Raw genomic sequence first — 25,989 nt, 5'->3', positions numbered from 1 at the left:
GTAATTACGGCATGTAAGACCTTTACTACTAATATTAATTTTTCATACATTTAATAAAAAAGATGACGCAATTTTATCCAAAATTATATAATTTTTCATTTTTAATTATTTTTTGGTACTTGACAAGTGTGGCGTCAGCAGCTAGGAAACGGTACCTATATACGCAGTTCAGGCAAACGCCGCAAGCGACGCTCCGATAGGGCAACGCGCAATCGCATCTTGGTTCACCGTGTAGTTAGATATAGAGTACAAGACAAGAAGAAGAAGACTAACGACAAAGTACCAAAAAGCATGGTCTATTAAGTTTTATAACAAAGTAAGTTTATATATGCCAAATAGGCTTAATAATAAGTACTGTGATTATGTTGATACAGTGTTTTATTTATCATTAATAAAGGATAAATAATAGGCGAACGAGTCGGATAAAATATTGCTACACGCATGTGGCCGAATACGCCATAATTGGTGACCCCGACGTGATCTCATACAAAGGATGAGAAAAAGAAGACGACTCGTTCGTCAGATACGCCAGACACGTCGATTGACGGAAACAAAGACAGTGAGGATAATCCTACAATTGAAGACGAAGAAGAAGATATTCAACAGGAAGCTGAACCGAGGTTCCCAAAAGAAAAAATGCCTGGAACACTTGCCGACACTACGTCAGCAGTTTCTTTGATGACATCGGAAGATATTCGAAAGCCCAAAACCATGCAAAAGGGACTAATATAGACCCTTGGGGCCCTTTGTTCTGGTACACCGAAGATATAGTTCTGTTCATAAATACCGAGCCAATATTCATACTTGCTCCCCCTCATCGCGCAGGACCTTTCGACCCTTGAAGAGAAACTAATTATACCATGAGGTAACAATTGTGATTCTTCGTACCGCAATGACTGTCAACCAACGGTAAACTTTCTTTCACACATTCTAGATTAGATCGTCCGGCATTGGATACTCAATTGGTACATGGGACAGCGAGTACAAGCAATAGTCCTGCTTTCATGCGAAGTACAAGAAGCAGTACATGTGACTTCCGAATCGACGAGAGGATTCTAGGAAACTCCAACTTTAGGACACGCTACAGTTTAGACGTTCCCTAACAATTTTCTGATAATTGTGGGATGAAAAATGTCATCTAGAGTAAGCCTCTGTGAAGGCATAAGACCCCTTCAAGAAATTCAAATCCAATCCCATAATTTTTGTATTACCATTCGTTGCTTTTACGATCATCTGAAATCACTAACTCATTATAGAACACTGTATTCATCTTCCGATAACTGCATGTGAAATATATTGCATTGGTTTCTAAACGGCATGGCGAAATTGAACTCCCACATCTTCGATGATACTCAGTTAATGGAATAATAAGAATTTTGTGAATTGTTATACATATTATACATTGAAATATAAGGCACGTTCTCAAGTACAATCATAGTCCAAGATTCTTTAAGAATTACAAACACAGAACTAAAATAATTCTTGCACGCCACTGTGGTTGGTTAACCAGATCTGTGAGCAGGAAAAACTAAATTGTGACATTTGATGATGAATTATAACCATGACGACGAAGATGTAATAAAACAGATGACAGCACAATGTAGTTCTGTTTTGTTACAAATATGTGCTGCATATCCACGGTAATATCAAGACAGTAACATAATCTAAGATAAGAGTAAGAAAGTTATGCTATATTTATATAGATATGATAGTAACAAATGTTATGCAACCTCTTAGCTCCATGTTACGTAACTGTTAGGTTATTACATTGTAACAAACATTATGTTATTTATTAGTTTTAAGTTACGTAACTGTTAGGTTTGGTGTTCAGTGTGATAAGGCTTAAAAAGAAAATTTCCAAAGCTTCTTAAATTATGCCACCATTTTAATTCTTTTTTTTTCTTAATACGATTGTAGTCCAAATGATAAAGACTCGTCTCCCTGTTATCAAGATACCTGTTTTTCGTTCTTCGGATCATTAGAACGATCACAATCGTGGTCCAGGTGGTAAAACAGCGGTTCTATAACACAGTTTGTACAATGGCGAACATGAATGCCTCCCCTGCAGGTACGGCATCGCCTGTGCAAGATGGGAGGGCATTGATGTCTCCCAGTGTACCACCTTAAGGCTTCAATGTTATGTGACAAAAAATTCCTGAAAGTACATCTGAAACACCCAAAGGGGAAAACTCTGTTCTTAAACGCAAGGATATCTCCTAATCGAGTTAATATATTAAACTTTACCTTATCAAATGTTCCAACACTTGAAATTATCAGATGTTAAAGGAATGTACGTGTGCAAGTTAGTCTACAAGATGTGGACTATCCAATGCCCCCGTCCCCATGACAATTCCACCTTCGTTTGCCGTCACCGATTTGGTTCTTAACACATGCCCTACTTGATTATTGACTTTTATCTCATCCTTGTTCCTAAAATCATGACAATTATGAAAATATGTCATTAATCATGACAATTATGAAAATAATTCCTCATAAATTCATATAAAAATATTCATCCTAGATGTAAGTACTGTCTCATCGAGAACAGTAAGTAAAAGGTACTGCTTATAAAAAATAGCATAGTGAAATGTATAAAAACTGTTCTTTACCATGACAATTATGAAAATATGTCATTAATCATGACAATTATGAAAATAATTCCTCATTAATTCGTATAAAAATATTCATCCTGGATGTAAGTACTGTCTCATCGAAAACAGTAAGTAAAAGGTACTGCTTATAAAAAGTAGCACAGTGAAATGTATAAAAACTGTTCTTTACCCAATTACGACTCCATATATTCCAAGTTCAGTTACACATTTCTCAAACTTCGGTTCTTCTGAATGACCAGCTCGTATCAAACAATTGTTAAACGACGGAGGGTAAAAACGGTCCATCAAAATCCAGCCACAACGCTCTTCGGAGAGCTTCATAGATTCCAATTTAACTCGAAGTTCGTCGTCGTACAAGTTGTTACCACCTCCTTCTCGTTGTGGCTTCAGTACAAACTTTTCCGGATTTTTTAACGCCGCAGCAATTGCTTTCTCTCCTTCCTCATTCTAGGGAAAATTATTTCATTAATAACAAATACTATCCTTGCATTTAAGACATTTGCACACACATCGAGAAATATAGTTACGGTTAAGGTGTGTGAAAGGGTCAGCCTAAATATATCTGAGAGATCAAATCATTCGTGAAAGTATTCTCCGATTCGTTTCAAATTCTACCACGTGAATATGGAGACCCTAAAGTGGGTCCTAAAACTCAAGAAATTTCATTTTTTATTTAAAAAATTATTTATTTATCATGTACTAGAACCAACATGACGTGGTCCGTGCACGTTTTGATGTTTTACGCTTTTTGAAGGCTTAGAATCGAAAGTGAAGAATTTCGGGACCTACCTCGAACAATTTAGAATACTTTACAAATGAAACATTACGAGTCAGATGAGAAAATATGGAAAGTACTTTCACAAACGAATCCAAGACAATGCTGGCTTGTCCCGTGGGTAAAGCGTTTTTAGAGGAACAAATTAATTTTAGCTAGCACCACAGATGGCGCCATTGATTTATTAGAGTAGCAAAAACCATGATTCCTCAGGATTTCGACAGTTTTACATTGATCTCTTTTTTATTACGTTACTGAAATGACACGTGGTTCATTTCGAATAATTATCAACGTAGAGTGCAACAAACTTCAACATAAATATAAATGTTAGTAACATGACGCACCAGCTTATGTTACTACTTGAGTATTCAAAATGGCGTTACCACCAAAAAGGGTAAAGATGAATTTTAATTTATCGACATCGATTAAATTTCTCGACGCCTTTCACATGACCTTAAATGGACAATGATAAAAAGAAAAATATATTAAACTATAATATCCTCTAAGCTAGTACGTACAAAATCCAAAGAATAGAGCCCAGCGAAGACATTTTTAGCTCTTCTCACCAAATCTGGATCCTGTAGATACTTCAATAAAATATTATCCTCGGACAATACTTGCTGTATCTTGAAAATACATACATGTATCATTTCTAAAAGTTATTAGCTGTACCTATATAATTCATAGATTACATGGAATACTTACTCGCTTACAACCAGCCAAATGGTACTGAATTGATGGACATTTAATGGCACGAGACCGTTCTATAAGAAACCTTGCAGACCATTCCTTCTCTGTAGGATAGAAACTGGGGTCGTAACCAGAACGGAAATATACCACTGATATCGTAACATCTCCCCTGAATTAAATTGATTCGATTAAGAATATTAAATGCAGCATATCCGAATTATAGTAACTGTGTACACTAATTATCATCTTATTTTTTAAATTAATAATTATGAAGCCTAGTGTCCTAATTTTAGGATATCGTTCGCTCAACATAATTAAACAGACTTTTAAAGAGACGGCAATATTTAAGGTGAAGTGAAACACGTCGAGGAACCTGATCGACGTCAGAAATGATTTTTCTAAATACCTGCGTTGTCGACGTTCGTTTTTATATTAACAGCTGTGTCGAATTATATTGGGTGGTATACTAAATGGCATATTCCATCTGTCGTTTTAGTACAATAATTATAAAGAAATCGAAGTAAAACTCCAGAAATCCTCTGGATTCATGGTTTCTGAGGCCCTAATTGACTGCAGAGGGACCCCCTGCGCCATCTGTGGTTTCCGTGTCAACTAAATTTTCACTCCGAGACCTCGTATTACCATCGTTTTGGCATAGAACCGCATAAGACACTTTTTTTGCCTCTATCCAGTTCAAATGCGAATTTCTCGATTACCAGAGTATTCCAAATTGTCGTACAATTGTCCTGACACATTTGTATCTCATATTAGAGCCTTCAATAATTGTATATCGATCGAAATATGAAAGCCAGACGCCATTTTGGTTCTGGTCTGGACTAAGTTAAACAATTTTCTTCGAAAATCCAAATTTTGAAAGTGTAAGGACAATTCTTAGGTGACCACAAGTCCTGTGTCAAAGTTTCGGACAGTTCGATCCAACACCCTTAATAAAAAGTGTCTTATTTAAGCGAGTTTCACTTCACCTTAAGGTCACTTATCAAGTACACGTACACAATCAATTCTTTCTTTTCCCCAAGACGAGCTTCGGCTGCAAGTTCTGTAAGAGATTTCCTGACAACACTGATCTGTGGATTCTGTCGATGAACTTCATATTCGAGAAATCTTTGATCACATATATTGTATGTGACATTTTCTACGACGAAGAGCATTAGAGCACTGTAAAACATAGTTTTAGAAAACATTAAATGCAGGGTAAGTACATGAGAGACAATAGCAATGAACTGTGATAACAAAGACTGAGAGACCCTATTGTTAACAGAATCGCTGATGAAGGCGGTGATATTCTGTTTAAGATGTTATTAAATAAAAAATAAATAATTACATTCTTCTAATTGAAGTTGTTGATGGCAGAAATTTACATACCTTTGTTGACCGTATAGCTTCCAAGCTTCCACAAGACCGCTAGCCATGCCACTAACAGCATTGTTATCTGGTATCTGAAAATATAAAAAATCATTATTGGTACTGCGTCTATCAGCATTTCACTATCAAGTCACTACATTAAGATGATATTGACATTAAATGCAACACCCAGATTAAATTTCTTAATTTTTGGATAATAGATATAAAATGTTATCGGTATGAAAATTCCGTATTTAATATTAAATATCCGATTGAAAAAAAAAAATTGATTGTCATATAATAAAACCAGAAGAATACGAAATAACTTCACAAAGAATTAATTTCCACAATTACAGTAATGTAAGGCATTTATTAAAACCAATATGTGAATCATATATCAAGCATCTATATGTACTTGAAGAAATGTTGAATTTTAACACGCAACGAGAAAAAATTGATAATAAATAACATTCAGAAGTAGGTACGTGTTGTAATAAAACAAATAAATTTTAAATTAAAAAATATTGATACTATATTACTTCTGTTGATAGTAAGTATACGTGAAATATTTCGTATTGATTTAAACAGAAAAAAAAGACGTATAACTTGTTTTACAACTTACATTTTTTATTCTACTATTAAGACCCATTTCCATTAAAATATGTCTGAAAGAAGAAATGAGAATTACCGAAAAAGAAAGCAACGAAATATCTCTAAAGACATTTTAAACTTGATACACGGACGAAGTTTAAAAATTATTTACAATTATGCTACAGCTGTTTATTTTATTTTCTTCAATACTTTAAGGATTTAAAGCTACGATTGCTCGATCATTCTAACGTTTTATTAATTTGTCTTGTTTAACAGGCATCAGCTTTGTTAAGTTTGATTAACCAATTAAGTTAAAATTTATTTTTTATTCAAGCAGAAATGTAATGTAATACCTGTGGTAATCTGTAACGGCAGTAGCTAAACCAGCAAAGCTTGTTGCAATTGTATTAAGTTCAACTTGTTTAATAACGGGATGCTCATCGTCATTGTGTAACATGTAATCCGAACGCAACAACCCAACACTGATATCCTGAAACAGAAAATTTGTTTATTTTAAATCCCTCTAATTGGATGTAGCGAAAGTAAACAACATAATATAGCAAAAGTAAAGGAGATAATCATCAACAATTTGTACTCAAAGCTTAAATGGCAGCATGGACTACAGTACAGCTGTATAATTATCTTTTTTTAATGATTTGATGATTAATAAAATTTGTTAAGAGTAATGAGTACAGATCATTTAAGAGCTTCGAACATTTTAATACAGAACCATGTTAAATGTACATCTATTAACATTTTCGTGAACAAATTAAATTACTCTTGTGCTAACGTGCTCCTATCTTATAAAATAGAATTGGTTCTGCAAAACAATATGTTAATAAATGTACCAAAAATTAATAAATATTCGACTTACCTGAGTAAAACCTTCTTTATACACCGTCTCATATATATCAAACAGTTTTTTTGTAAATTCATCACTCTTGATTGTGCTAGAACATGTTACCAGGAAATTACACTTGTTTTTAATATACAACAATACTGTACTACAAAAATGTAATAGTTAAAGTACCTTTTCAATGATTCCTTCAAGAAATCATAATCATGCGCTACTTTGTGCATTAGTGCACCTAATACTGTTTGAATTTCTACTGCTTTTTGGAACTCCGATCTAGGATAATCTGATGGAAGTAATATAAACGGTGCAATTTGCACAGCATCTTTGTTGAAAAATTCTTTCGACCGCATCCCAATTCCTGAAACAATTTGATTTTTTAATACAACAATAGATATGAACATTGTATGAATAGGATTTTTGTATAACTGAAACATGTTTAATATAACGTTACATTCAGAAAAACAATATGACAGACTTTAAGATGTTTATCAATATTTTTGTACTCTTAAATAAATTCTTAGTACTTACGTAAACTATTAGCAATACTTCAATTTACCATTTCCTTTAACTATAAAAAAATGTGCCAAGAATGCAATGCTACATTCTTTTACATTCTAACTAATAATATAAACAACCATTTTTAATCAAATGTCAAATACTTTCATTAAACAGACTTAATTTTTGTAGTCAATTAAGAAAACCTGATTCATAACAAATTCATGTCAATGTCTGATACAAGTACGTCCATAAATTACCTAAAAAATACAAGTCGTGGAGCATCATATACAACATATAATTGACAACAAATTATCTCTACCAGAGATCTATCCACTATTTTTATAAAGAAAACATTGTGGTGGTACCATCGACGATGGTAAACGTTATCTAACAAAATATAAAATATTTCATTTTTAATTAACGTACCATGAGTCAAAGCCCAATCTTTTGCTCGATCGACAAAATATTGCAAATTCATTCCACTCCATGATTGGCGCTTCAACAGATGATCCAATGATTCCGTCATTATTATATGCTTCAACTGTTGAAAATAATTCAAGTTTAATAACATCGTAATACAATGTATGTACTACGTAACACTATTAGAAATGACAGAACGTACGTGGTGTTAAATCTTTTCTATACAATTTGTATAAAAAATTTAAATGGGTTGCAAAAAGTGATGACTTGCAGTAACTAATAATCAAGATAAGCGAAAATTAGGACAACAAACACTCCACAATACAAGAGATATAGAAGTTAGAGAACTCAGGATAAAATTAAGATCTATTTCATGACAATTTGTGGTTAAAATACAAACATAAGAATTTAAAAGGCTGTCACGTGGATTTGGAATTTAAATTGCTATAGTCAGCTATAGTCAAACATTCTCAATCATGAAAAAAGAATTCCCGCTTTAGGACTCATGACTCTCCTTCACTTCGCCTCAATTCTAACATTAGTTCTAAACTACATCACCAAAGCGCTAGTGCACGTCATTCCGCGCGGGAAATTCAAAACTCAAACGCGTTGTCCATGGATTTACTGGGCGTTTATTACGTATTTTTGACGAGCGCGCTCCTTTCTCGCACTTCCGTCTCACGTGGGTTTATTCGCCGAATTACGTATTCGCTATATGAAAGAACGAGATCATCACCACTTCCGATTTAGTAATATTGCAAACAAAGGTATATACCTTGTAAATCGAACATTGTTGAGAGGTGTGGATTATAGGACAGGAAAGGCGGGAAGATGGAAAGCCGTTAAAAGTAAGAAAGAGGACTCGAATCTACTCATATTTTTTAAATATATATTACATTCATATTTACATGTACTATAATTAGAAGTTCAACAATATAATTTTCTTATCATGTCATGTAAGCATGAATTATTTAACAGTTTTCAATGTTTTATAATGTAATATAACCTCGCTATAACAAAAACTAACCCGTACATCCTAGTAAATTCTCTTTCTTCTGAATGGGTCTGAGGCATCACATAATTCCTTTCTTCTTCTAATAAGGTTATTATTACATCCTCGAATACGATTGTTCCTAAAAATCAAAACACCCAGGAGGTTTTCCATTTTGAATTTCGGTGTCACAATCCGTGGAATATGGCGTTCACGGCGCTTATTTTTCTATCTTTCCTTCTATGCTTCACTATTTCGCTTAAAAATTTGTGTCGAGCCAGTTCACATGAATGGTCTCACATTTTCACCACCAAAAACGTTCCGTAATACCGTCAGCTACTCATTTTTCACATTTTCGCTCAATTTGCTTTACATAATAGACCCCCGGTTCCGCATCCGATAAATCCCGGATTTAGGAGCACGATGAAGACATGATCAAGGTCTTAAGTGTCGGTTTGAAATGTAATGGAGGCCTACATCGACTATTCCGTCTCATAACCTCACAGTCCGTGACTTCTCAGTTCTCCGATCTCCAGGTGGCTTGCACTCCGTTTTCCTCGCGTGTGTATGGCGTGTGTATGTCCGTGTGCGTCCGAGTCCCAAGGCTGTGTCATTGCATTTCATTAGTGATGTGGAACTTTTCAGTAACAGAAATATGACGAAAATGGTCCAGTCGATAACATTTTTATACGTCGCCGTTTGTGCACTTATCGCAACAACGTCTCTATGTTCCGCTGCGATTTCAGATAAGCGGTTATGTTACGACCCCAACTGTTCCGGTAATTGAAGCCATACTTTCGACTGGCCTTATTAATTGATACCGAACGCATATATTTTTGTTTACACGACTAATTTAATTTTCTTCTATCGTTTCTCGGTTTATTCCCCACAGTACCGGTTTCACTGGCCAGGACCATCATTCGGTACAACTCTCGGTATGCAGGGATCCTCGGATTTAACATCAACCAAGAGGTCGAGGTATTCAGTAAGTCCGCAGGGAACAGGATGGATCTCTGGGGTGTTAAGGTATGCTCCGTTGCATTTCTCTATAGAATAACAATCTCTAAATAGGAACTATGTTATTGTGCATTGACCGTTTGAGTCCCAGGGGTCATTGAAAAAACAGTGTCGAAAAATGCTGAACAATGCACTGTCTTAACTGAGGGCGAAGAGAGTCAAGCGGGGCGATAGAGCTCGCTATTTCAATTACTCTAAGAACACTGTCAGTTGTCCATCGCGTTCAAATGTACAGGGTTTTTTCTATATGAAATCTAAACAGCGTGATCACGCTACTTGGGACTCAAACGGTTAAAAGACAATATAGAATGCTTTATGAATTCATAATTGTAACATTTTTGGCTTTATGAATTCATAGCTATGGTATCTATAGCTTTTGGAATTCTATTTTATTCACTTGGCACTTGAATTCATATGATGCACTGACATTAATTAGTTTTGATTTATTTCGTAGTTCGAAATAAAGTTATAGTGTTTTTCCTTTAGATACGAAACAAACGAGGATATGCCCCTTATAAGTTTTTACGAGAGTATAAGGTTTTTCATCACAACTTGACATATGAGGTATCAACGGAAGAGGCAAAAGAGCCAATCGATGAAAGTACTCCTCATAAACAACCGAATGGTAAGAAATCATTGGATGAAAAACGATCAGATTCCATCTCTGTAGACAAAGATAAATCTGGTCAAGCTACTACACTAAATATAGAAGATATATCTCCATCTTATGAAGTAGTGGATGGAACAACGATCTATTATACATCTGATGAATTGTCCGATCAGCCTAGTTACTCTACCAAAATTGTGGAAAATGTGCGATCGAATGAACAACCTATTCTTACTGTCCTTCCACTTATGATTACGGATGATATCGTGACACTTGCTTCTCCTGAACCAGAAAAAGAAAGCACGGCATCGAAGGAAACAACTGTGCCAGGCATTGCCAACATGCCATCATTGCAGGTTCCCAGCGATAATTCGGAACAAAAACTTTCCGATGTTGAAAAAGATCTACACTCAGAGAAATCAGAATCTAAATCTCTCGAACAGCCTGCATCGTTACATCAATCCGTCGATTCTTCAGCACCAGCTGATAGTATTGAAAAGAAAGAAACTGAACCTGTGAATGATGATATAGTTACAGATAATACTAAAGAGGAAAAGAAGGGTGAGAATGATAATTTAAAACAGAATGAAGCAAAAGAAGGTGCTTTTAGTCAACAATGTGCTGAAACAGAATTCTCGACTAAAGAAAACGGTGTAGAAATTGGAGAAGAGGTTAACGTGGATTCGAATGTAAACGTTTCTCTTCCACTAGAAGCAACGGAAGCTTCAACGGTCTGTGATAATTGTACGACTGAAAAACTTCACGTAGAAGAAGCTTCTCCTAACTTTGATGAGAAAGTCAATAGAGAAGCGTCAGCTGTAAAATTGAAAGGTATCGATTCATCTTCCAACACGGTGCCTTCAGTGAGTGTTCCTGTGGATGCAAAGCCTGACGAGGTAGTCCAGGATGTAATTTCTTCAAGCGAAGATAATATTGCACCCATAGAAGAAACTATTAAGGAGATTCCAGATGAATCTAAAACTGATGGAAATACCCATGTAAGTTTAAACGAAGATACCAACAAAGATGAGCAAATGACGGAACAGAATGGAGAAACCATAGAAGAGAAGCCTATCCTTCCTAAGGATGATGTAATAGTGGATAACAGCCAGGATAAAGTGCCAGATTATGTAACTAATGATGTTACCCCTGAAAAAGATATCACTGTTCGTGAAAATCAGGACACATCGGTAGATAATGCACGGAATGGAGATATAACTACTGATAAAAATGAGGATACAGTGGTTATAAGTGTCAAGGAGGATGATTCACTTGCTGATAAAATTCAGAATACAACGGCAGAAGTACTTACTGATTCTGTTATCGATACTGAAAGAGTGAATGACAACGATGTTCAACCACAGGTGGATAGTTCCATAGATCGAGGCAACCATAGTTATGTTAAATTAAACGATTCTCTTCCTGATGTTCCTATCGAATTAAATACGCAAGATAGCCAAGAAACATTACATACAAATCTGAAGGATGAAAATGAGGCTACTGGTAGCGATCATCCAAACATTCTTATGCAACATATTGCGAGCTTCAACCAGTTTTTCTCTAATCGAAATTTACTGAATGTAGAAGAGGTTCGCCAGCCTGATAATCGTAAGTCATACCATTACAGTTTTTAGTGCTATAAGACAGTTATAGTGAAGCTAAAGTATTACTGATTAACTTTAAGGTGATGTAAAAGACAGGTTTAAGGTAAAATGGTACATCATTTTTTCTATATGCCTTTTTTTGCGGAAGCAGAGAAACTTTACACCCAAAAATGTTTGTATTTATCCCTGCGAAGCCAGATTTTTAAATTATTTCTTAAAAAAAAATATGAATTATGAGTAAACATTCGTTCCGCAGCCCACATATCTCAGACGCTTTTAATGTTTTTCGCTTTTTGAAGACTTAGAATCGAAAATGAAGAGTTTGAGGCCAAGCTCCAATAATTTACTATAGACCTTTTTTTTATTTATCATTTATTATAGAATACTATAGAAGTGGAACATTATAGAGTCAGGTGGGAAAATATGCAAAGTAGTTTCACAAACAATTGTAAAAGAATGGTAGCTTGTTCCCTGGGTAACACGTGTTTTCAGAATCAAAATTTAGTTGCAACTAAACATCACAGATGGCGCCGGTGGTGAAGTATTCAAAACCATAAATCCATAGGATTTCGACAGTTTTACTTCGATTTCTTTATAATTATTCTATTGGAAAGACATATGACACGCTTCATTTCGTATAATTCTCAACGTAGAGTGAAACAAACTTTGACATAAATATAAATATTGGTAACGGGACGAAGTAGCTTATATTCCCACTTGAGTATCCAATATGGCGCTACCACCAAAAAGGGCATAGATAAATTTTATTTCATTGACGTAGATTTAATTTCTCAGCGTCTTTCACACAAAGTTCTCAGGTAATTAAGAAACTTGCAATTTGAACGGGATAAAGACAAAAGAGTGTAATCTTTTCAGAAGTGTCGCAGACTGATGCAGAAAAATCTACCGAGATCGATCAGCCTGTAACCGAAGTCTCTCCTCAATATGAAGAAGTAACCAATGAAGTAGTGATAACAGAACACGTACCGATAAATACTACCCTTGATGAAGATGTGGATACAAGCAATACAGAAACCGAATATCAGGGTAACGTATAACATTTTTTTTTCCTTTGTTAGAAAAATATCAGTATGTATGCATTGTTGTATTGTTCTTGACGTACGTACCTGTTTGCCGTGTTACAGTGGCAGAAATTGGAGAGTGCAGTGCGGACTTTAATTGTCCGAAGGATACAGAGAGTCAAGTAAAGGACGTTAACGAGGTTCGTTCGCTGCATTATTAATATATTTTATTGTAATTATGTGATGTTTAATTTTGATTGATAATCAATGATTATCAATTGATAATAATGATTGATGTTTAATTTAATGGCTGTGAAAAATGCCAATGTGATCGATACATATATAAGTGCGTAATCGTACATGTATAGTTGAAATAGACGGATCGTGTATTACCGATCCTTTTTCATTGCCATTTGCTAAAATCATGTATTCTGAATGGCAATATCTCAGGATTGATTCATGGAAAAATTGCTGTGATCTAGTTTTTTACATGCAAGCCACTGTGGAACTTTTCACAGAGAACAGAAAATCAGTTCCCTTGAACGATAACAATAACCTTGTCATTACGAAACATGAAAGTGAAGTATTTATTAAGCACGTCATGTAGCCCTTTTGTAACATAATTACAGTTTAAATTGTTAAGACAAGTTATTTAAGGTGATATGAAAGAATCAGTCTATATATATCTGAGAAGTCAAATCGTTGGTAAAAGTATTCTCCGAATTGGGGGTACCGATTCGTTTTAAATTTTACCACGTGAATGTGGTGGCGCTAAAGTAGGTCCTGAAACTCACAAAATTTAATTTTTCATCAAAAATTTATTTACTTATTACGGAGTAGAACCGACATGGCGTGGTCCGCGCACATTTTCGATGTTTTACGCTTCTTGGAGGCTTAGAATCGAAAATGAAGAGTTTCAGGACCTAGCTCGGACAAGTTAGAATACCGTAGAAATGAACTATTACAGAGTCAGATGGGAAAATATGGAAAATACGTTCACAAACGATTTTAAGAGAACGCTGACTTGTCCCGTGGGTAACGGTGTTTTAGAAAAAAAATTTAGTTGCAGCTATACGTCACAGATGGCGACGTTGATCATAGACAGTCGTCAAAATAATGAATTCACGAGATTTCGACAGATTTACATGAATCCTTTTATCATTACTTTACCGAAGTGATATAAGGAACGTTTCATTTCGTATAATTTTCAACGTAAAATGTAACAAACATCAATGTAAATGCATATGTCTGTAACGTGGCGAGCCAGCTTACGTTACCACTTAAGTATTCAAAATGACGTTACCACCAAAAATGGTATTGAATTTTAATTTATCAGCCTCGAGTAAATTTCTCAGGGCCTTTCATATCATCTTAAGGAGAGCAGTGTTTATCGAATCACCTAATACATAGGATACAATTAATATGCATTTTTGTCGATAGGAAACTGAATATAAGCCTTCTGAACCGGAGGAGAGTGCCATTATACATGCAGCAACTTCTGGTCGAAGTTACTGGGAAACGTTAACGTATGTTGGTATTACAGCATTTACGACGCTTCTGTTCTCGCTGGGTTATTATTACATCGAGGTACGTTTAATCAATGTAATGAACAGTTCGTCTTCATATAACTTGATTGAATATTAAAGAAAATCTTCGCTTATTTCCCTTGAATTTTAAATATATTAAATGTTTACAGTATCGTTGAAGATACAAAAGTTTAACGACGCTTTTGTTATTTTACGTCATGTATTGTTGCATTGTCTGTTATTTTTATTACATAGAATATGAGGCGAGACAACCAACTCATAGCAAGGATAAACCAATTGGAGAAGGAATTGCTGGTATCCGTTAAGGAATGCATCGTGCTGGATGAAAACCTAAAGTCTACTAAAAGTAAAGTAAGATCAATTTTTAAAACCAGTATATATGGATTGATATTCTTTACACGTGTACATGATTCTTACATTGTTAACTGATTTTCAGTTAAATTCTATCGAGGACGAATCTTTTGGGTCCAATGAGATGGTTATATCTTTGAAATCTGATCTAGAAGCTTCGCAGGTAATATGTTCTTCAAAGTTGTACTTCAAATGTATCTTGCAGATGTTATTTAGCTTTTCATTAGTCGAAATGAAACTTCTTATGTGGCGCCTGAGCCTCGACCACTTGAGAAGTAAAATGCTAGAAAAGATGAGACGTAACGGAGAACCAATAATTTTGGGTGAAAAATAAAATACTGTCGGTTTAGACAAGACGTTGAAAGAATTCACCATTTTGTCGGTTATTTTTTTTATGTAAAAAGTATAATAATATAATCACTTCGACCTGATATTGGTTTAAGCAATAGCCATACTTGTATAAAATAAGCTTCCAAAATTTTAGACCGTTGCTTGTCTTATCTTTTTTAATTTTATCTGTGCCGCATGAAAATTTATCGTTTTGAGAAAAACGCGTCTAATGTCTTAAATACTAAAAAACATTAAAAACTTCCACAAATGGCTTATCTGCGATTCCTGTTTCATACATATTGGTAACATATACTTTAGAAAAGTGAAATAAATACGTGTTTTATTTTTTTTGAAAGTATAACGTAGAGCGATCCCTTAATGTGATTTTTGCCAGGTGCTCAAGAAATGAATATGCACATTATGTATATACAACTAGGAAAGAGAAATAATATAAATTATATTTTAACGAATACAGACAGCAAAGGCAGAGTTGGAAGAGCAAATTGTCGTTCTGGAGAAAGAACTAGAAAGCGCTACGGAAGCTGGTTTGGAGTTGGAACGAATGCTTAGGGAAATTCTCTCCACGAACAACGAAGACAACCCTCTTGCTCAAACCGTGGAGGATCTGCAATCCCGTCTAAATGCTCAACAAGCAACAAATGAATCTTTAATCAACAAGCTCAATCTCAAGACACAAGAGGTAAGCTTGTAAACGAAATTTTCTTTCCTTCTTTCAAGCTTGCATGTTCTTTTCTACGGAATTCCCCTTTATTTTTAAGCTGAATTAGTCATGTCGAATTATCACACGTGTGGATTAACTCCTTATGCTTTTGTTTTATTTCACGTTCTCGCCGCAGCATGAATTCGATAAACTTGAGGTTTGTGCAGTCTAATATAATATATTTAACAAGCCAGCGATATCATTTATTTGATAAACTGATGTTCATGGCTGTGTATATCGAACAGACATACATGTACCGCAAAGATGAAGAGTAATAAGTCCATTTTTAGAAACTTTGGAGAAAAACTTACTTTGAGAGGAAATTAGAATCAGACAAATAAATAATAATTACTTCATATTGGTAAAGGCAAAGAATTCAGAAGTCTCCATAGAAGCCCAGAAGGATACCAAAGAATTCATAAGTCCCATAGAAGCCCAGATTCTATGTTAGCGCTTGATGCTCTAAAAGTTGGCTAACAAACCAGAAGTGGGGGTAAAAGAGAGATCGCATGTGTTAGCCAACGATATCTCACATTCGGGAGGAAGAGAGACGCATATAGAAAGGCAAGTATTGTGGGTAAGATAAAGAAAGAATACAATTCGCTATATATCGCCATAAGATTAAAAGAGATGGAGAGATGACTACAGCGCCACCATCTGTTGACTAACGTACTATTTATCGAGCATCGAACGTCCGTATCCTTCTGGGCTTCTATGGAGACTTCTGAATTCTTTGAGGATACGGACGTTGGATGCTCGATGAATAGTACGTTAGCCAACGGATGGCGGCGCTGTGATCATCTCTCTGTCTCTCTTAATCTTATGGCGATACATAGCGAATTGCATTCTTTTTTTATCTTACACCCAGCACTCGTCTCTCTTCCTCCCGTATGTGAGATATCGTGGGCTAACACATGCGATCTCTTTTTTACTCCCACTTCTGGTTTGTTAACCAACTTATAAAGAATGAAGCGCTAACCTAGGATCTAGGCTTCAATGGGACTTCTGAATTTCTTGGTAAAGGCTAGACTTAACCCTTTCAGCGCTATAAACGGTAATATATAAATGGTAATAAAAAAAATAAAGCTCATATATGCTCATGTATGAGTCATGTGTCAAAGTTTCGGACAGTTTGGTCCAATACCCTTAAAAAAAAGTGTTGTGTTCGAATCGACTGATATGAAGGGGTTTCACTTCACCTTAAGAGCACCTCTACAGTACAAATCATTATTAAATGCTATGTAACAATATTATTCGCTAAATTATTTTCTGCAATTGCGGCTGGATTAAAGATTCGATTATAACGTTTCAGAATGAAGCCCTCTCGTCGGAATTGGCGAGTGCTAATGAAAAGTGGCAACAATTAGAGGTAGAGGTTTCGTATCTGAGGGAAGAACTGAAGACCTTAAAGAATGAAACACAACGTGCACTAACGGATAAAATAGAAGAATTGGAGAGTAAAATTGCTGAGGTAAGCACAGGATTTGAAGTAAATATATGATTCTTTGTCGATGAAATATGAACCGTACGGTGAGGAAATTATCACTCGTTTCAGATGTCGGCTGAGAAAGTCAATATACGGAAACAACTGAAGAACAAGGAGATGGAAGTGAAAGACCTTTTGGACTTAGTTAACCAAATAAGTTCCAACAGCCTGGACCTCGACAAAATTTACAATGTTTCTCGAATTAAAGCCGAAGCGAGCCAAATTCTCGAGGAGAGGGACGAGTTGAAAATCAAATTAAGCGAGGTTGAAGGAGCTCATCAACTGCTCGAAGGTGTGCCTGAATTTCTTTTATTTTTATCTACAATTATTTTACTACAAATCATTCTTTTCATTTATGTTATAGAGAGTTCCCCGTAAGTAGAATCCTTGGCAGCAAGTTCATTTAACAAATGATTTATTTCCTTTATAGAACACATGAACCTGGTTAGGGAGGAAATCACGTCTCTTAGCGAGCAGTGCAGACTTGCGGAGAAGGAAAAGAGGGAGGCGGAAACGCGCCTGGAGGTTCTGTCGAAGTTCTTCAAAGAGAAGGAAGCCGAACGGCAAAAGTAAGGAGTTTGCATTTTTAAAAGGTGTTATTTTTATTGTATAGTCTTTTATTGTTACCCTTTTTATTGTATAGTCGTACGAGGAAACGAAAAAGTGCCCAAGTTACACCCGACGTCTTTTGGGTAGCACATAATTGCATTTTATCACAAATAGATGCAATTTCGTGCACAAAAAGTCGACTATTTTTCAGCGCTTTTCGTTATTATTAACCGTGAAAGAGTTGATAATAAATATTAACTTCACTTTAGGTCGTAAAACGTTACCACGTTATATATAATCATGTGATTTCAGTTCCATAATTATTTATTTATTTTAGGGAGGAAGCGGTGTGGCTGCAGAAACAAGGAGAAGTCACTTCGACCGTAGAAAGGATACAGATGATGCAGGACGAATTGCATAACTATAAGTAAGCCTTCCAAAATTATATATTTATCTAATCATATTATTACTCCATTGAGGTGAAGTGAAACACGTCGAGAAATTTTATCGACGCCGGTAAAAAGGATTCTTCTAAATACCTACGTTACCGACATTCGTATCGACAGCTGCAGTCGAATTATATTGGGTATCGTACTAAATGGCATTCTCCATTTGTCGTCTTCCTATAATAATTGTAAAGAATTAAAACTCCAGAAATCCCCTGAGTTCATGGTTTCTGAGGCTTTAATTGATTGCAAAGGGACACTGTGCGCCATCTGTGATTTCCATGTGAACTAAATTTTCACTCCGAGACCTCGTATTACCATCGTTTTAGCACAGAAGCGCATAAGACACTTTTTTTTGCTTTTATCCCGTTCAAATGCGAGTTTATCGATTACTAGAATGTTCCAAATTGTCGCCCAATTATCCTGGCACCTTCGTTTCTCATATCGGAGCGTACAATACTTGTATATCGATCAAAATATGAGACCTCAACGCCATTTTGATTCTGGTCTAGGCTAAGTGAAAAATATTTTTTGTTTTAATCCAAATTTTGAATGCGTCAGGACAATTCTTAGTTGATGACGAGTCGTGTGACAAAGTTTATCCAGTACCCTTAAAAAAAGGGGCCTTATTCGAATCGACCGATTTGAGGGGGGTTTCACTTCACCTTAATATCCACAATCATTTGTCATAACTTGATTGTGAACATTTAACTTTTAGACAGCAAGTTGAAATGTTGAAACGGGAAATATTTGATCAAGAACGGGAGTACAAAAACCAGATATCCATCCTGGAAACGAAGTCGCACGAGCAGTGGGTATGTGGACATTTGCTCTATATCTGTTGAGAAAACGAGTGGAAATAATAATATGCCATTCTAGGTTTTAAAAGGTATTACGGTGATATGAAAAGGTTGTATATTTATTTATGTATATAAAACGTCAAAATATTTATGGAACTTTTTTCCAAACTGGGTGTACCGAATCATCTAAAACTTCAGCACGTGAGGAAGAACGCGATGCTCGTTAAATTTAATTTTTCACAAAAAAATGTGATCTTGGTTCTAGTCTAGGCTAAATGAAAAAAGTTTTTGTTTGAAAAATTAAATTTCACGAGCATCGCGTTTTACCTTAAGGCCTTTGTAATCACTTACCGAAGTTTCAAATGATTCGATACACCTAGTTTAGGGGAAAATTTTGTAAATAATTTAATGTTTCGATGTGTAAAATAGAATGACCCTTTCATATCACCTTCAGATGACGTAGATGGTAATATAATTTTATTATTATAGGTTGTTGCACGACAGAACGAACGACGTTTGGAAGAATCGAAGGCTGAAGCAAGTCAGCTTCGCCATCGATTGACATTGGTGGAGAAAAACATTAACGAAGCTGAACCCGAAGCCAAATTGCATCGTAAGTGTTTACACAATTCCCTGATAATAATGCTCGTTACTGAAAATCTAGTACATATGTAAGTTCAGTTACAAGTGTTTACACAATTCCCCGATAATAATGCTCGTTACTGAAAATCTAGTACATATGTAGGTTCATTCACAAGTATTTAGTTCTAAATAATCCCGGTAGAGTGCGGTTCATCAAAGGAACAGATTCATTGAACCTTGAGGTCAATTACCATTAGACATGAGCACTTGTAATTACATCTTCTCTTAAAGAAATATTTTTCAAGCATTTACTTCATTTACAGACATGTTCGATGATATAAAAAAATGCAGTATCTTGTTACGATAGGAATAATTATCATTCTAACCGTTCAAAATCCATAGTAGCTAATTGAACGTAATAAAAATTGGCACATCTCTTTTTATGGATAGAGGATAAAGTTTTCAGACGAGTTGATAAACGAAATTACTACGAATATTACAAGTGACCACCTCGAATCATGAAAAATAATCTCATCTTAGCAGAATGACTTGAATTAATTCAGAGTCTAAGGACTGTTTAAGGTGAAGTGAAACCCCCTTCAAATCGGTCGATTCGAATACAACACTTTTTTTTAAGGGTATTAGACCAAATTGTCCGAAACTTTGACACGTCACTCCTGATCATCTAAGAATTGTCCTGACATATTTAAAATTTAGATTTTTGGGACAAATTTTTTAACTCAGCCCAGACCAGAACCAAAATGGCGTCGAGCTCTCATATTTCGATCAATATACAATTGCCGAAGGCTCTGATATGAGAATCGAAAGGGTGAGGACAATTCTACGACAAATTAGAACACTCTGGTAATCGATAAACTCGCATTTGAACGGGATAAAGGCAAAAAAAGTGTTGTATGCGGTTCTATGCTAAAGCAATGGTAATACGAGGTCTCGGAGTGAAACTTTAATTTACCTGGAAATCACAGGTGGCGCAGGGGGTCCCTCTGCAGTGAATTAGGGCCCCAGAAAACACGAATCCAGAGGATTTCTGGAGTTTTACTGCGATTTCTTTATAATTATTGTACGAAAACACCCGGTGGAATATGCCATTTCGTGCAGTACTCAATATAATTCGACACAGCCGTCAATATAAAAACAAACGTCGGCAACGTAGGTATTTAGAAAAATCTTTATCGACGTCGATCAAGTTCCTCGACGTGTTTCACTTCACCTTGAGAACAGTCGCGGCAGAGAATAGGTAACTCCGCCCTAAATTTGAACTTCAAGTCCCCGATTTAGGCCAGGAACCCCAGCGGAGCTCCTAGGAGACGAAGGAACGCCGACGAGATCCCCCGGCTTACTTAACCTCAATTCCCAAACAGGTCTGGAGGCGAACGGGGAGACAGTGGCGTCGCCGGCGCTCTACCTGGGCGCGGACCAGTCGGGCTCGCCGATAATGTTTAGCGGTTCCTCGGGCGTGCCCCCGCCGCCGCCGCCGCCGCACTCGTACATGTTCGAGCCCCCGCTGCCGCTGTTCCTGCCGCCGCCGTTGCACTCCCCGGGGCTGTCGCCCTACGACGTGAGCCAGCGACCGCCCCCATTGGGCGGCCGCCTCTCGTCGCCCCCTCCACTGCCGCCGCGAGCGCCAATCGGCGAGCGGTACAACGCGACCGGCTCCCCTCCACCGCCGCTGTCGCCCCCACCACACCTCCTCCCCTACGGCCATAGGCGCTCGCCTCCCCCACCCTTCCCGCCTGGGCGTGGCCTATCCCACCACCCGCCCCCGCCGGCCCCATCGGCGTCGATGATGCCGCTGCACCTGGGACCCTCCTGGCCGAAGGAGCCGCCTATGCGCGCCCCTGGCTTCCAGCCACACCAGAGGGAGCAGCGCTCGCGCAACCACAAGAAAGGTTTGTCCACCTCGGGGAGAAGGGCCAGTGCCACCTGCTTTTTCCGACACGACCTAACGAAAGCACGAATCGACGCCATCGCGACTTATGGGCTCTCCTGGATGCAAATGTGACTGCTTATTTCGACAACGGGCGTGTACACGGGTCTAAAAACTCTGAGGATCTTTTGTTCTTAATGCTGCCGCCGTATGAAGTATTCGCCTTAATTTGAAAATTCAACTCCATGTGTGTTAGGACCTCATTTATAGCCTCCATATTCACTTTGTAAAGCTTCAAACGATTCGGTAGCCCCAGTTCGATGAAAAGTGTGAAAAGTGATTGACTCTTCGGATGACACTTTCACATCCCCTCAATTTGAAAATTAAATTTCATGAGTGTTGGTACCTCATTTATAGCCTCCATATTCACGTTGTAAAGTTTCAGACGATTCCGTAGCCCCAGTTCGATGGAAAGTGTGAAAAACGATTGTCCTCTTAGATGCCATTTTCACATCCCCTTAATTTGAAAATTAAACTTTATGAGTGTTGGTACCTCATTTATAGTCTCCATATTCACGTTGTAAAGTTTCAAACGATTCGGTAGCCCCAGTTCGATGAAAAGTATGAAAAATTATTGATCCCTCAGATGCCACTTTCACATCCCCTTAATTTAAACATTAAACTTCATGAGTGTTGGTACCTCATTTATAGTCTCCATATTCACGTTGTAAAGTTTTAAACGATTCGGTAGCTCCAGTTCGATGAAAAGTGTGAAAAACGATTGTCCTCTTCTGATGCCACTTTCACATCCCCTTAATTTAAATATTAAACTTCATGAGTATTAGGACCTCATTTATAGCTTCCATATTCACGTTGTAAAGTTTCAAACGATTCGGTAGTCCCAGTTCGATGAAAAGTGTGAAAAGTGATTGACTCTTCAGATGCCACTTTCACATCGCCTTAATTTAAACATTAAACTTTATGAGTGTTGGTACCTCATTTATAGTCTCCATATTCACGTTGTAAAGCTTCAAACGATTCGGTAGTCCCAGTTTGATAAAAAATGTGAAAAACGATTGACATCTCAGGTGCCACTTTCACATCCCCTTAAAGAACCTTCTGTACGTGAACGCAGGAGGGACAACAAGCGACAATTTAATTCCGTTTCTCTTACACGGACCTTCGCCTACCGCAGCGACACCTATGACTCAAAGTTTCATGAAAATCACCCGAGAAAATTTCTCGGCCTCCAGCAAAGAAGTTTTTGGACCTGTATACGCGATTCCGATATGAACACCCGACCTTCTTGCACGCTCTTCCCGCATGGTTAATGGACGTTCTCTTCTCTCTGTTTCTGTCCTTTGTATGCATGCCAGGACGCAAACGCTTCTCAAAAGTCAGGCAATTCTGGAGCACTATGGAGGGGAACAATGCGAAATAAGCGCGCATCAAAGGTGGAGACATCTGTTCCGTGTAGCCATAACTAATACAGGAGATTTGATGCCGTTCGCGTAAGAAAACCGGGCTATTTCATTTTTTATCTTTCTTATAAACAATTTCTTATTTTTTTTTAGAAATTATAGAATCCCATGATTGTCAAGACCCTCCTTAGGGTCCCCAGCATTCCATGGTACAGTTTCAAATGATTCGATGCATCCAGTTTGGAGAAGTTTCATAAACGATTGGTTCTTTAAACCCCGCTTCCACGTTGCCTTAAATATCGTGAATATTTTGCACTTTTACAGTCTACGCTGAGAATTGTACGAATTGAAGCGTTCCATGCGTTATTTCGGTAAAGTAGTAACGAAGAGATCGATGTAAAACTGTCGAAATTCCGTGAATTCATGACCGTTTATATTTTGACGAACCAGCGTCGCCATCTGTGACGTTTAACTGCAACTAAATTTTTCCTCTAAAAACCCAGGCAGCATTCTCTTGCAATCGTTGGTGAAAGTATTTTCCATATTTTCCCATCTAACTCCGTAATATTTTATTTCAATAGTATTCTAAATTGTTCGAGGTAGGTTCTGAAATTCTTCTTTTTCGATTCTAAGCCTCCAAAAAGGGTAAAATATCGAAAACGTACACGGATCCCGCCATGTTGGTTCCAGTCCATGATAAATAAATTAATTTTTCATGAAAAATGAAATTTCATGAGGACCAGGACCTACTTTAGCGCCTCCACATTCCCGTGGTAAAATTTGAAACTAATCGGTACACCCAATTCGGAGAATACTTTCCCCAACGATTTGACTTCTCAGATATTTGTAGGCTGACTCTTTGATATCACCTTAATACCATAATTTACACCGGCTTTCCTTAATGAACTAACTTATTGATTGATTTACATGAGTGTTTCATGAGTATTTTCATTTCCAGGTTCCTTACATTCATCGAGAGAGTCGCTGGACGAGATGGAGCGCAACGGGAAAGTTTAGCCTTTCTGCCAGTCAAGGAGACTAGATGATACCGAGATTCTGTGAAATTATCTTCGATGGACTTCAGTCTGGAAGGTGCAAAACTTGGGACGAACGTATTTGAAACATACGTGCAATGTTGGGACAGAATCGCTCTGGAAGATACTACTATTCATAGGCGGGATTTTTCAACGTAGCTTCGCCGCCCCCTTTCGACCAGACTTGTAACTAAATCGTTATTTCGCATCGTTACGCCGAGTAGTGAGGAAGGCGTATTATAACTTGTAATTTTTAAACCGAAGGCTACTGCAGTAGGAGATTTTTATATATGTATCCAGGAACGTGGAGAACCTGTATGATTTTTAAAATCATATTAATAGCGAATTCAACGATAGTCTGTAAAACAATTCAAATGAATCTGTAACGAACTGGTAATCGTTGTATGTGATTTTGAGAGGTCAAAATAAAATGTAATTTATTCTTGTTCTCTTGTTTTGGGAGATATTTTTTTACTTTTCGTGGGTCGGTGTTTTAAGGTGAAGTGAAACATCCTTCAAATCAGTCGATTCGAATACAACACTTTTTTTTAAGGGTATTAGACCAAACTGTGCAAAACTTTAACACATCACTCCTGATCATCTAAGAATTGTCCTGACACATTAAAAATTTGGATTTTTCAAAAAAATGTATTAACTCAGTCCAGACCAGGACCAAAATGGCATCGAACTCTCATATTTCGATCAATATACAGTTATCGAATGCTCCGATATGAGAAACGAAACGGTCAGGACAATTTTACAACAATTTAAAATCCTCTGGTAATCGATAAACTCGCATTTGAACTGGATAGAGGAAAAAAAAAGTGTTGTATGCGCTTCTTTGCTAAAACGATGGTAATACGAGGTCTCGGAGTGAAAATTTAATTGACTTGGAAATCACAGATGGCGCAAGGGATCCCTCCGCAGTGAATTAGGGCCCCAGAAGGCATGAATTCAGAGGATTTCTGGAGTTTTACTTCGATTACTTGATATTTATTGTACGAAAACGACAGGTGGAGTACGCCATTTGGTACAATACCCAATATAATTCGATATAGCTGTCAATATAAAAACGAACGTCGGCAACGTAGGCATTTAGAAAAATCTTCTTTATCGACGTTGTCAAGTTCCTCGACGTGTTTCACTTCACCTTAAGCCGAAGTGAGATCCCCTTCAAATCAGTAGAAATAATAATTAACCTACCTGAAAGTCGTGAAATTTTATTTTTCATACAAAATTGATTTATGTTTCATGAACTGGGACCAACTTGGCGTGGTCTGTGCATGTTTTTGATTTGTTACGCTTCTTGGAGGCTTAAAATCGAAAATAAAGAGTTTCATAACCTAGTTCGAACAATTTAGAACACCGTAGAAATGGAATGTTACAGAGTCGGAGGGAAAAATATGGAAAATACTTCCACCAACGATTTTAAAAGAATACTGGCTTGTCCTGTAAGTAACGGTGTTTTAGAAAAAAATTTAGTTACAGCTATACGTCACAGATGGCGACGTTGGTTCTAAACAATCGTCAGAATAATGAATTCACGATTTACGTTACACTTCACCTTATCAGTGAACTCGTTTTTTAAAACCCATCAAGCCTTCCGTTGTTTCAATCCAAACCTGGTAGATTCTAAAAACAAAAGAGCAAATGATTATTGCAAACACAAGAAAAAGAGAATCATTGGTTACAACTCCTGTAAGCTTATCGTATTAAAGAACTCAGTTGTTTAAGATTAGGTATAATAAAAATACATGTAATATTACAATGAACATTTAAGCCTGGTGAC

At 36.8% G+C, this 25,989-nt stretch overlaps 2 protein-coding genes and 1 long non-coding RNA gene across 8 annotated transcripts; 2 read left to right on the top strand and 1 right to left on the bottom strand.

Moving 5' to 3' along the window:
- The first annotated feature begins 19 nt into the window (after positions 1-19).
- Positions 20-1,432, top strand: LOC105700085. The gene is made up of 3 exons (XR_001104098.2): positions 20-316; positions 398-865; positions 935-1,432. It is a non-coding gene; the product is annotated as an uncharacterized LOC105700085 (long non-coding RNA).
- Positions 1,433-1,460: 28 nt separating this feature from the next.
- On the bottom strand, positions 1,461-8,332 carry LOC105700084 (glutathione synthetase). Of its 5 annotated transcripts, none has more exons than XM_023431847.1 (14): positions 8,007-8,315; positions 7,811-7,925; positions 7,061-7,244; positions 6,905-6,980; positions 6,384-6,520; positions 6,062-6,104; positions 5,461-5,534; positions 5,089-5,253; positions 4,093-4,246; positions 3,906-4,013; positions 2,782-3,059; positions 2,245-2,430; positions 1,957-2,167; positions 1,461-1,512 (listed from the first exon to the last, which is right to left on the bottom strand). In XM_023431847.1, the coding sequence occupies exons 2-12, from the start codon at positions 7,908-7,910 to the stop codon at positions 2,304-2,306; spliced, it is 1,446 nt and encodes a 481-aa protein (XP_023287615.1). In that variant the 5' UTR covers positions 7,911-7,925; positions 8,007-8,315; the 3' UTR covers positions 1,461-1,512; positions 1,957-2,167; positions 2,245-2,303. The 5 variants fall into 5 exon arrangements, with proteins under 5 accessions (XP_023287615.1, XP_012281090.1, XP_012281089.1 ...); XM_012425667.2 differs by lacking the exon at positions 1,461-1,512 and having other exon boundaries at positions 1,559-2,167; positions 8,007-8,080; positions 8,205-8,332; XM_012425666.2 differs by lacking the exon at positions 1,461-1,512 and having other exon boundaries at positions 1,559-2,191.
- Positions 8,333-9,175: 843 nt separating this feature from the next.
- LOC105700080 (transport and Golgi organization protein 1) lies at positions 9,176-24,645 on the top strand. 2 transcript variants are annotated; one of them, XM_012425662.2, is made up of 17 exons: positions 9,176-9,574; positions 9,688-9,821; positions 10,299-12,027; positions 12,900-13,070; positions 13,169-13,245; positions 14,486-14,632; positions 14,827-14,943; positions 15,029-15,106; positions 15,749-15,973; positions 17,307-17,465; positions 17,550-17,772; positions 17,911-18,049; positions 18,367-18,456; positions 19,194-19,290; positions 19,765-19,888; positions 21,240-21,767; positions 24,125-24,645. In XM_012425662.2, exons 1-17 carry the CDS (start codon positions 9,451-9,453, stop codon positions 24,181-24,183), a joined length of 4,221 nt encoding a protein of 1,406 aa, XP_012281085.1. In that variant the 5' UTR covers positions 9,176-9,450; the 3' UTR covers positions 24,184-24,645. The 2 variants fall into 2 exon arrangements, with proteins under 2 accessions (XP_012281085.1, XP_012281086.1); XM_012425663.2 differs by lacking the exons at positions 21,240-21,767; positions 24,125-24,645 and adding an exon at positions 23,122-23,210 and having other exon boundaries at positions 9,179-9,574.
- The last annotated feature ends 1,344 nt before the right edge of the window (positions 24,646-25,989 follow it).

This window comes from Orussus abietinus, unplaced genomic scaffold, assembly GCF_000612105.2.
Source record: "Orussus abietinus isolate OABI.00-Male unplaced genomic scaffold, Oabi_2.0 scaffold103, whole genome shotgun sequence".
Taxonomy (NCBI): Eukaryota; Metazoa; Arthropoda; class Insecta; order Hymenoptera; family Orussidae; genus Orussus; species Orussus abietinus.
Note: the sequence above shows the minus strand (reverse complement) of the source record. Positions and strands in the feature narration are given on the sequence as shown.

Coding starts and splice junctions, on each gene's coding strand:
- LOC105700080 (XM_012425662.2), top strand. CDS start 9,451: ATGACGAAAATGGTCCAGTCGATAACATTTTTATACGTCGCCGTTTGT. Junction 14,944..15,028: donor TAAAGTCTACTAAAAGTAAA/GTAAGATCAATT, acceptor ACTGATTTTCAG/TTAAATTCTATCGAGGACGA. Junction 19,291..19,764: donor CGAAGTCGCACGAGCAGTGG/GTATGTGGACAT, acceptor TTATTATTATAG/GTTGTTGCACGACAGAACGA.
- LOC105700084 (XM_012425667.2), bottom strand. CDS start 7,910: ATGACGGAATCATTGGATCATCTGTTGAAGCGCCAATCATGGAGTGGA. Junction 4,014..4,092: donor ATTTGGCTGGTTGTAAGCGA/GTAAGTATTCCA, acceptor TGTATTTTCAAG/ATACAGCAAGTATTGTCCGA. Junction 2,431..2,781: donor ATATATGGAGTCGTAATTGG/GTAAAGAACAGT, acceptor TCATGATTTTAG/GAACAAGGATGAGATAAAAG.